Genomic DNA, 10,430 nt, shown 5'->3' on the forward strand with positions numbered 1-10,430 from the left:
TGATATATGCAGTATCAGAGCCACGTGATCTTCTCAAACCACTCTGGGCATCTCTGATCAAGTCCCTCCACAGCCTTGGCTCGACACATTCCTCAGCCCTGGCCTGACACAAGCTGTGCCAAGGCACACACACACACACACACACACACACACACACACACACACACACACCCACAAACACACATACAATATGTGCATGAACGTGCACTCAAAACACACACCTTTATATCATTTAAACAAAACGAAAAGAGAGAGAAAGCCTCGGATAAAGCCCTCTCTTTCTAATCCTCTCACTTGGGTAATTAAAGATACTCACAGCTTACTGTGTGAGGCCTTATCCTCCAATCTAAAGCATCTAAATGCCGAGCAGCTTTTACCTGGGTTTGGGTTTAGAGCGCTAGCTTCACCAAATGGTGTTTTGGCAACAGCAGGGACCCAACTATCACTGCCAACGGATTAACACGACAATGGTGCAAATCTATGCAGTATGAATTAACATGCTCGCCCATACTCTGATTGTATGTATGAATGGGAGAATAAATTAATGAATGAACTGAAAAGGAATAACTTCAACTGGACAGAAAGTATATGTCACTGTAAGCCACATTTAACTGAATCCGTTAATGAGATAAAAGTCAAGAAGAATCTGGAAAGATTAACCAGAAACAAAAGAAGTATAAAATCAAAAGTGCTTGGATCCAGCGAGGCGAAGGCCAAGAGACGGTGCACACTGCCACTCAGGTAACGGCATGCAGCCACGGGCCTCTCTGTATTTTAATTGCTAAGTGGAAGATCTGGGATTATCCCTCATAAAATGTTATTGTCCTGGAAGGAGAGAAAGATATCTTGTGATCTGTGGGGGATTTAATCTATTGCCATCTCTCCGAAGAAAACAGGCCCGGCGCTTTGGCCAAAACACAGCCGCCTGCCCGAACCACCATCACCTAATGGGAGTCACTCGAGGGAATCAATGGGGGCTTTTCTTGTGGAGATCACCCAAACATTACCGCTGTTGGCTACACCCCACAGGCTCAAAACAATGCAGCAAAGTTTCTCTCACCCGCCTCCACGCCAATGAGAGCATGCACTGTACAAACGCAGCAGGTCAAGTCTAGATGAATCTTTTTCAACAACAAATCATTAATGCTGGAAAGAAAAAGAACATATATACATATTTCATTTCAAACAAAAGCAGCCTGTTTAGGAGACGAGAAGAGTTTCAAAATGTTGAGTTGTACCTAAATGGATGGAGCAGCAATATGCGCAGCCAATACCTGCCACTGATTTGTTGATGAACTGCTGTGAAATGACATGAAAAAAAGATCAATCGAGCCAGGAGGAAGCTTGTATAAATCTGCTCTGGTGTCAGCCACACATGTACAAGCACACCCACGCACACACCCACACACACACAGTGAAGTTCAGCAGGAGGATGTGATAGTCCCTCTGAGGGACAAATCCTTAAAAACCACAAACGCAACACACTGTGATGTCTTTATCTATTAGCCTTAATCCAAAAGCTAAACACGTATGATCCAGCTATTAACACCTCGATCAATTATCTATTTATGAAGCAGCATGAGTCGACATGTTTGTTTGTTTTCTTTCTTTTGCACCGTGTGGTCAAAGTCACATCGGAATATTACACCGCCTAGGGACTACAACAAGCCATTTTGATGTTATTTAAAAACATTACACAAATAGACGATTGCTAGTATGGAACATAACCTCAAAAAACAAACTAAAAGCAACAGCATGGTTTTAACTGTTGACTTAATGACTATTTTTATGGGGTAAATTTCCAGGACATGTATAGATGAGGAAAAAAGAGTTGTTTGTAATACGGACAGATATTCTATTTATTTATGGTTCTCAAACTTTCTGAGGGGCCACATGGATCGTCAGGAGGGGCTCAGCATCTTGTGGAATAATTTGATTTTACTGTAGTGTAAATCAGCAGGACTGTATTCACAGTTGAGACTGTATAAAAGACTATTCCAATTGTTTTCACTACTGACACAAGCCATTACAAAAACAAATCCTCCTGTGAGGGTCCCCCGTGGCCAAATTGTATCCAAACTGGGTCCGTGGCTTTAATGTGCGTATATATTTGACATCGTCAGACGTGAAAACGTTCGGAGCCTCAGGGTTGTGGAGGTCCGCAGGAGGTGCTTTTACGGTGGACAAATGATTGACAGCCCTCGGTGACATCACTGCACGACAAAAAGAGTCGCTGGGGGAAGAGCAGGCACCAATCAATGCAAACCACTACGCTGTGGCGCACAGAGGAGAGGCAACAAGGTCCAAGGAGCGACACTTGAGTGCGCTTATCTCCCCTGAAGCCAGCTCCGCTCAACTTTTTTTGTGCCTCGACGAACTGTTCTCTGTTCGAAGATGTTCAACCAAGATGCTTTACACTTAGATCGGTCCTGCCTCCGCGAGCTCGCTTCCTCATAGACTTAACATATTTTTTCCCTTCTTTCCGTGCTGACCAAGACCTAACCCCGAATTGCAGCTGGTGAGAATATGTGCGAGAGGCGATCGGCGAAGGGCATGGGCTGTCTTTGGTCCCTCAAGGAGAAGGAGCGTGGATTAAACACGAATTAATGTGGAATTTATCGGAGCACCAAGGTGGAACGACGACCGGACACAGCGCTTTCTCGTCAGGTAAAGACTTTTCAGCGAATTGGTCAACTTTTCCCAAAGAACCCAAATGATAACAGTGTCGGCTAGTATAAATGAACTCGATTCAAGAGGAAACGTTGACTTTACAAACAGAAATCAACAGTTCTCGCACCGCTTATGCTGACAGGGTGTGTGTGTGTTTGTGCGTAAAAGTTAAAGCGTTCCCATTTTGAGCCTCGGGGGGAAAACGAAGCAAAAAGAGAATTAAAAAAAAGTTGTTTCTCTGGAGATTGTTACTCAGATGATATGAAGTTCTTGGTGTTTTTTTTATTTTGTATGTCTTGTCCCGGGCTACATCTGGCTCTGGTACGCACGTCAGATCTAACACCTGCGAGCCTCTTGAAGTAACTCTATCCCTTATGATTATACATGACCGTCAAAGCCTCTGCAAATAAGACGCCTGTTGCTCGGTCTGACTGCCGTGCTGCCGTGTATTCTAACTCATTCTCCAACATTCTTTCATGCCTCCTGTGATCAGACGACTTGCCCTTCTTTTCATTTCACTTCACTTAAAACGTGCTTTCCTAACTCTTAATTGCAGACTTTATGTCTGCGGTGTCCCCCGCTACTTTCTTTGATTTGTCATTCCCCCACCTTTTTTTTTTTGGTTCGTCTCTTTTACAACTCCCTCACCTTGATATGTTTCTATGTTTCTGCTCATGTTAAGATCAATCCTCTTTCTGATAGACGCGCTATATAGCTAGCGGGGTCCTTTTTGTTGTACTTCAAAGTGAGGAGCTGTCTTCCCTTTTTAACTTGCTCTCCTTCAATCATTCCTACTGTATGGGAGGAGGGGGGGGTCACGCTCACTTTGGAGAATGCTTGCAGTGAAGCCCCTGCTGTGTCTACCTCATGTCAATACCTCAGCGCCAGTGTATTGACGCGAAACCAACTTTCTCCACAGGGACTGACTGATCATGGTCGCCGTGGTCCGCTCTTTCATGGTACTGCTGATCGCTCAGGTGTTGCTGGAAGGTGCTACGGGACTCATCCCCGAGGTCGGCCGGAGGAAATACAGCGAATCCGGGAAGCAGACCCCAGAGCAGTCGGAGAGCTTCCTCCACGAGTTCGAGCTCCGGCTTCTCAACATGTTTGGACTGAGGCGCAGGCCGACCCCGAGCAAGCAAGCCGTGGTGCCGCAGTACATGGTGGATCTTTACCGCATGCACTCAGCGAACGGAGACCACAGCACCAAACGACCCAAGAGCATGGGGAAGCACGCGGAGAGGGCCGCCAGCAAGGCCAACACGATTAGAAGCTTTCACCATGAAGGTATGTATTAGTGACATACCTTTACCTGTCTCTCTCAGACGGCCCGAACCTATATTTAAACATGACTCAGTGCGTCAAGGCTAAACTTCAGAGTCTTCGCTGTTTTATGGAGCGTTAGTCATTTACAGGTGACACGCGTCCACGTTATGTGTCACTCTTTAATATGTTTGGGATTGCTTAAACCACGCTGACACGATTTACAAAAAAATAAATAACATGCATCCCAATTATAACTCATATATGTGTATGTAGTGAAGTAGCTTCACCAAAACATCTCCCCTCTGGCGCAGCTGTCACAGGCTTCTAAACATCAAGGGGGCGGTGGTGTCCCTGGGGTAATTTGTTTCTTAATAATTGATGGTGTTTGCGTGGGCTCTGAAAACAGTTTTTCCAGACACGCACCACAGGAGCAGGATGACGGGCGGTGTGCGCCTGTGCGCAGGTGATAGTCATCACACTGTTACTTCAATGACACAAGACACGACATTATGCTAACACGCGTTATGACAAAGTCATCGTGTCAGACTGAATTCTGAGTCATTTCTAACAGGACTTACATGAGTCCTTGGTAAAAAAAAGGGGGGAGGAGGGGTTGTGCGTCTTTACTCTTTCCAAATCGCCCCTCTATCCGCGCCGTGCGCCATTACGCACGTTCCAACAACACCATAATTGCTCACTTAGTTTATATGCTGGATACGCGCCGATTGTTGAATTCAGTGTTTCAATTCCATTTTTACTTCCAAGTTAACACATGCTGCTCGGATGAATGAGGCTCCCACACGTGGATAAAGCGCGTTAGTCCACCAGCTGTATGTGTTGACACAATACCACTGACGAAGAGGGGTATTTTAAGCTGCCTAAAATAATCTAACAGGTGAAATTTAAACATGACTGATGCTTTATTTATATATATAAATCTGGGCAGCAGAGCCTGCACCTGGTCATAATATCAAGATGATTTATGTATGATAAAAAAATAAAATGTACTGTCAAATATAGCAACTCTATCTACCATTCAATTCCCTATGTTCCTATATTTCACTTTTAACTACATTCAAGTTACCGAGTCCATAGGGGCTCTACACAGAGTCCTTATACAGAGTCCTAAGTGTTTGAGTGGGGAAGTTTCCATCAGGGGTGAGTCAGAGGGGTGGTTGAGTGGTTGCTTGGGTGCTCTCCAGAGGCCTAGTGCAATGACACCCAGTGGCTACACTGACACACTACAAACAAGCCTGGCCCGGGCAGCCAGGCTGAGTGACTGCTCCCTGCCCACTACTGGAAACCTCTGCACTGGGCCAGCACACACCTTGACACCACCGGCCATTACCAATGTGTTCAGACCGTGTTTACACATGCTCTGCTGGCTCTTTCATCCCATGCTAACAGAGCTGCAGGGTTGTTAAATCCTCCCACGTCAAAAGACGTCCAATTGATGGCTACTCCGCATTATAAGCATGTATCTACAGATGTAAGCGCAGCACATCAACGCAAACGGCTCTAATCATTCATCAAATCTGTCTTCTGATACTAAATTCGATCGGATATTTAGTTTCACTCCTATCACTTTTCAAAAAAAACCATATCCTGTGCCAAATAGAACATTTCCACTATTACGCAGGAAGTGGCTGTCTGGAGACAGGTCCGTGATGAATGACCCAACATTAGCCTTTATCTTCTGTTTTGGCATGCAGCGCAAAAAGAAATTAGGAATGTTGATACACTCATATCTGTGGTTCGCACGTTTTCGACAAGCCTCAACTTGTTCACACAGAAGAGAGACAGACGGGAGAGAGTGAGAACGCTGCTGCAGAAAAGAAACAGAGAAAGAGTGACAGACAAGGAGGCGGAAAGGAAAGAGGATTTGGGGCTAAGAGAACAGAGGGAGAAGGGGATTTGGGAGCTGAGGAAGGAAAGAAAGAGAGGGATTGGGGACAGGGGAGAGGGAACGAGAGACAGGGGGCTTTCCCACATCAAATGAGGAGTGATAGGCCTAATTGAGGTCTTTGTGCTTCTGTAGGGAGGTTTAGGATGAGATGGTGGAATTTCCTAAATGGCTCCTTTGAAACAGCACCGAGTTCAAAGTTTGTGTTTGTTTCACCACACCAAACAGATTAAAAAGTGTGTCTATACATCGTCTATGAACTTCATAAAGTACAAGTTCAAAGTTGAGCTGCCTTGAAGAAAATTGCAGCTTCAACGTCTGTCATTTATGGTACGATATAGAAGGGGAATACCTCGCACGTTCAGAGAGGAGAATGTTTCCAGGCTTCAATCCATTAGCAATAAAGTTAACAATAAAATGACAAACATTGTATCAGCTTTCTATTTGTAGATTTTCTCCTGAATTTAGATATTAATAGCATCCTATGTCTTCTCATAGGATTATTACGATGGGATTATTAACTTGATTTTTCAGAGCTGGCCAGTTCTGTAAAGGTTAATGCAACGGTTGCCATTGATGTTAGAATTGATGTAATCAGCTTGATAGTGATTTCCACATTGCTCTTTTGTCCATACTCATCTTTTTCACTGATTGTGGGAATTGTGTGCAGCAGCCAACTATAGGGCAAATGTGCCATTTGAAGGCAGACGGACGAGCATGTTTGATGTTATCAATCGATGGAAAGCGCACCGCTTTCAGCTTCTGACGTTCGGGTAAATACACGAGCATGACACTAATGACGGTATTACATCCCCGTGAGAATATTACACCAAGTCACACATGCAAAGTTTCGATGTGTGTGTTAATGCCTGTGTGACAATGGCCCACACCCACTCAGTGTAACCACGTGGCAGCTTGGCCGGCTGCGCAGAAAGAAGGCTGCAGGTTGTGTGAGAGTACATGTGTGTGTGTGAGAGAGAGAGAGACGGAGAGAGAAAACATGTGAGAAACCATCCTTTGCCAATATTTCCCTGCTCACAGATTAACCATAAAGCCACCTAGGCTTTAATCATAGATGTTGTTTATCATTCTTGTACCATGCGTACACTCTTTGATCATCCTTGGCATGCATTTCACACATATCCTCTTACGCTGTTTGTCTCTGTGTCATCTCTTGTAGAGTCTATGGAGGCCCTGGCCAGGCTGAAAGGCAAAACGACCCAGCAGTTCTACTTCAACCTCACTTCTATCCCCGATGAGGAGCTCATCACCTCTGCAGAGCTTCGCGTCTACAGGGATCAGGTCATGGGAGCTGCAACCCCAAACAACAGCTCCAGAAACAGCAGCACTAGTGATAGCGCTCCGGCTGGTGGCTTCCACCGTATCAACATTTATGAGATATTTGGAGTTCCCTCCCCTCAAGGTAGGGAACCCCTGGCACGTCTGCTGGACACTCGGCTAGTGCAGGACTCTTTGAGCCGCTGGGAGAGCTTTGACGTCAGCCCCGCCGTGTCTCAGTGGACCTCTGGGAAAGGTCACAACCATGGCTTCATGGTGGAGGTGCATCACCCAGAGGAGGGGGAGATGGATGGGGAGCATGCCCAGAGACGTAGTAGGCACATAAGGGTGAGCCGGTCCCTGCACCGGGACCAGGACTCGTGGCCTCAGGCTCGGCCTCTGCTGGTGACGTACAGCCATGACGGCCGCGGGGACTCAGTGCTCCACACGCGGGAGAAACGTCAGGCGGCGCTCCGCAAACAGCGCAGGAAGCACCAGCACAAGGCCAGCTGCAAGAGGCACGCCCTGTACGTGGACTTCAGTGATGTGGGGTGGAACGAGTGGATAGTGGCGCCCCCCGGCTACCACGCCTTTTATTGCCATGGGGAATGTCCGTTCCCCCTGGCAGACCATCTCAATTCTACCAATCACGCCATTGTGCAGACGCTGGTCAACTCGGTCAACTCGAACATCCCCAGAGCCTGTTGCGTGCCCACTGACCTCAGTCCCATCTCCCTGCTCTACCTGGATGAATACGAGAAGGTCATCCTGAAAAACTACCAGGATATGGTGGTGGAGGGATGTGGCTGCCGGTGAGAAACTGACAGTGGTATGGATAGAAAGACAGGGTGGGCAAGAGAGACTGAAAGAGACATCAGAGGTTATTATGGACACCCGGTTTCCCAATGAAGACGTTTATTTATATGAAAGACAAAACAGAGCTATTGTGGAAGAAAAAAAAAAGCTATATATGAATATATTTATGTCTACGTAAAGTTGGGAAAAATAAATATTTTAATCAGAGGAATATTCCTTTACTGGTTTTGAAAATGTATTTCTGATGTACATTTCAAAATGGGTGCAATACCACATGAAGTATAATGCTCAGATTTTTATTTTGTATTTATTTCTATTATAACCACTTTATTTGTAAATAAATTATGTGTATTTATCGTGAAAAAAAAACAAAAACGTGGTCCCTCCAATTGTCCAAGAGCAGCGACAGTGAACCAGTCACCCATTGTTGATGTATCCATGTCAGCGGCCGACGTGTGTGGCTGACATGAATAACAGAGTTTCAAATTCTGACAGAAATTAGCTGCACAAATATAGCACATGACAAGAAGCTCACACCGCCGCACTGATTGCAGACCAAGCGTCGGACTCCTTTTGGTAAATGTAATTGGAAACCAACAACAATAGAGGCGTAGAGGGGAAAGCGACCGAGCCGGGTCAGGGTGCCGGCTGGTGTAATGAACTGCAGTGGGGTGCAGGGTCACAGGACGGGAGTGACAAGTTACAAGCTCACAAATGTGATAGACTCCCAAGGGAGGATTAGAAAAACACCAGAGCATGTTTTCATGCATTACATGTCACTGCAAAGATCCCTGGGAAGGTTCGACTAGCTCGTATGTTTTTTCTCGTCCTAACCGATATGAACGGAGGGAGGGGGGGGGAGAGGTGAATCTGCAGGGCTTCTGAGGGAGGACTGACAAGGGCGCAGGTTTATTTATGGTATGATTTGAGACGGAAAGATTGCAAACTGTGGCAGTCAGACTCTCAGCAAGAAAAGATTTTTACTGGCACTTTAATTAATAATGACAAACAAACACACACCTGCACCTGTCCACATACTGCACATGCTCAGACAGATTCTTCCCCACTTCTGTGTTGGCTGCCTTTCTTTGTCATCTCTGACTCACAAGGCTCTGATGTGCTTCGGCACTGAAGTAAAACAAAAAGAAAAGAAAAGAAAATTACTCCGAAAATTACTCAGCTGCAGCAGATAATGAAGTGCAACACAAACAATACCAAACACTGACACTGAAAAACAGCTTAAGAGTCGCGTTTTATTCACGGTGACAAGAACAAAACATAGCGTATGTTGCGGTAAGACAGTTTGAATTATGAACACCTGGGTCAATATCTTCATACTGCAATGTGTTTGATGGAAACAACATAGTATCTATGTAGGCAAGGAGACTATAACTGCTCCAGAAAGACACAGTGTAGCCACAATAGCGGATCGGATAATGAGAGGGAGAAGAGAGGCAGAGAGGGAGAGTTTTGCGGAGTTTTGACTGACTGCGTTTTCTGCTGTGTTTGCATTAGAAAGGGTTTGGAGGGATCACAAGGCAGCTCAAAATGCTCTAAATAGAATGTTTTTATGTGAGCGCACATTGGGACCGTGGAATGTTGGTTTTCAATCTCAGACACATGCATACGCTTGCATGGAAAACCAACGTGGTTGTTTTTTCAATCATCTATTCAAGGGTTTCCTGGTGGGCTTTTTCTTTTCAAAAAACGAATGTGCGTTCGGACAAAGATACGCTTGTTACTTATATAGGAAACGTAAATCAAAACAGAAGGGGCCGTGAGACTTTATTCACGGGAAGCAAAAACATTGAAATGTCACTTTTCTTTTTCATGTGCCTCAGATCATATCCGTTTACCTATTCTTCTCCTCCGAGGGTGTTTGCACCCGTCTCCTTGAGATGATGCAACTATCCAATTATTTTATACCCTCCCAACGTGTACACACACACACACACACATGCACCTCCTCCTCCTCCCACCACATTTCAGTTTCAATCTTCCGCATGTGTTATTTTATTCTACCTTGCATCTCCGCCGCCCCCGCCCCCCTGGTCCCATCTGGTGTCCATTTCTCCTCTGTGGACCCCCACCATACCACAACCCCACACATGGGCTGCACATACCTCTCTGCCAGTAGCAGCACCATTTTAATGGACTTCAGGAGGAAGTCACTTCGCTGGCACACTTGAACATTTGATACAAATGAACACTAAAAACCTTAACCTCCAAATAACGTTTCTGGAAATTTTTTGTGTTGAAGCAAAAAAAAAAGTGTTAAGATTGAGTGGTTTTGCCTTCATAGTTCAAGTCCATAAACCTTTCAGTGGGTTGGGTGGAAATACTGCTCCCAGGCTGGGTGACACATGGGTAGCGCTCCTGAAACTCCCCGTTCCGGCTGAACATGGGTTCCGGTTGTACTGTGAGTCGGCCACTGTTCCTCGACTTCTTTGAGCTTGTCTTTTTAGAGCCACGTTAGTATCAGACAGCTCCTCGGGGA

At 45.6% G+C, this 10,430-nt stretch overlaps 1 protein-coding gene across 1 annotated transcript; it reads left to right on the top strand.

The window, feature by feature from the left end:
* The first annotated feature begins 2,283 nt into the window (after window positions 1-2,283).
* Window positions 2,284-8,075, top strand: bmp2b (bone morphogenetic protein 2b). Its single transcript, XM_031866054.1, has 3 exons — window positions 2,284-2,667; window positions 3,590-3,957; window positions 7,020-8,075. Exons 2-3 carry the CDS (start codon window positions 3,603-3,605, stop codon window positions 7,931-7,933), a joined length of 1,269 nt encoding a protein of 422 aa, XP_031721914.1. The 5' UTR covers window positions 2,284-2,667; window positions 3,590-3,602; the 3' UTR covers window positions 7,934-8,075.
* Window positions 8,076-10,430: the final 2,355 nt, after the last annotated feature.

The sequence above is a fragment of the Anarrhichthys ocellatus genome, unplaced genomic scaffold, assembly GCF_004355925.1.
Source record: "Anarrhichthys ocellatus isolate YVR2014 unplaced genomic scaffold, GSC_Weel_1.0 scaffold34, whole genome shotgun sequence".
Lineage (NCBI taxonomy): Eukaryota > Metazoa > Chordata > Actinopteri > Perciformes > Anarhichadidae > Anarrhichthys > Anarrhichthys ocellatus.

What these genes read in the sequence shown, in the direction of transcription:
- bmp2b (XM_031866054.1), top strand. Translation starts at nt 3,603, where the DNA reads ATGGTCGCCGTGGTCCGCTCTTTCATGGTACTGCTGATCGCTCAGGTG. An exon ending in TAGAAGCTTTCACCATGAAG is followed by an intron (nt 3,958 to 7,019) that starts GTATGTATTAGT and finishes CATCTCTTGTAG; the next exon opens with AGTCTATGGAGGCCCTGGCC.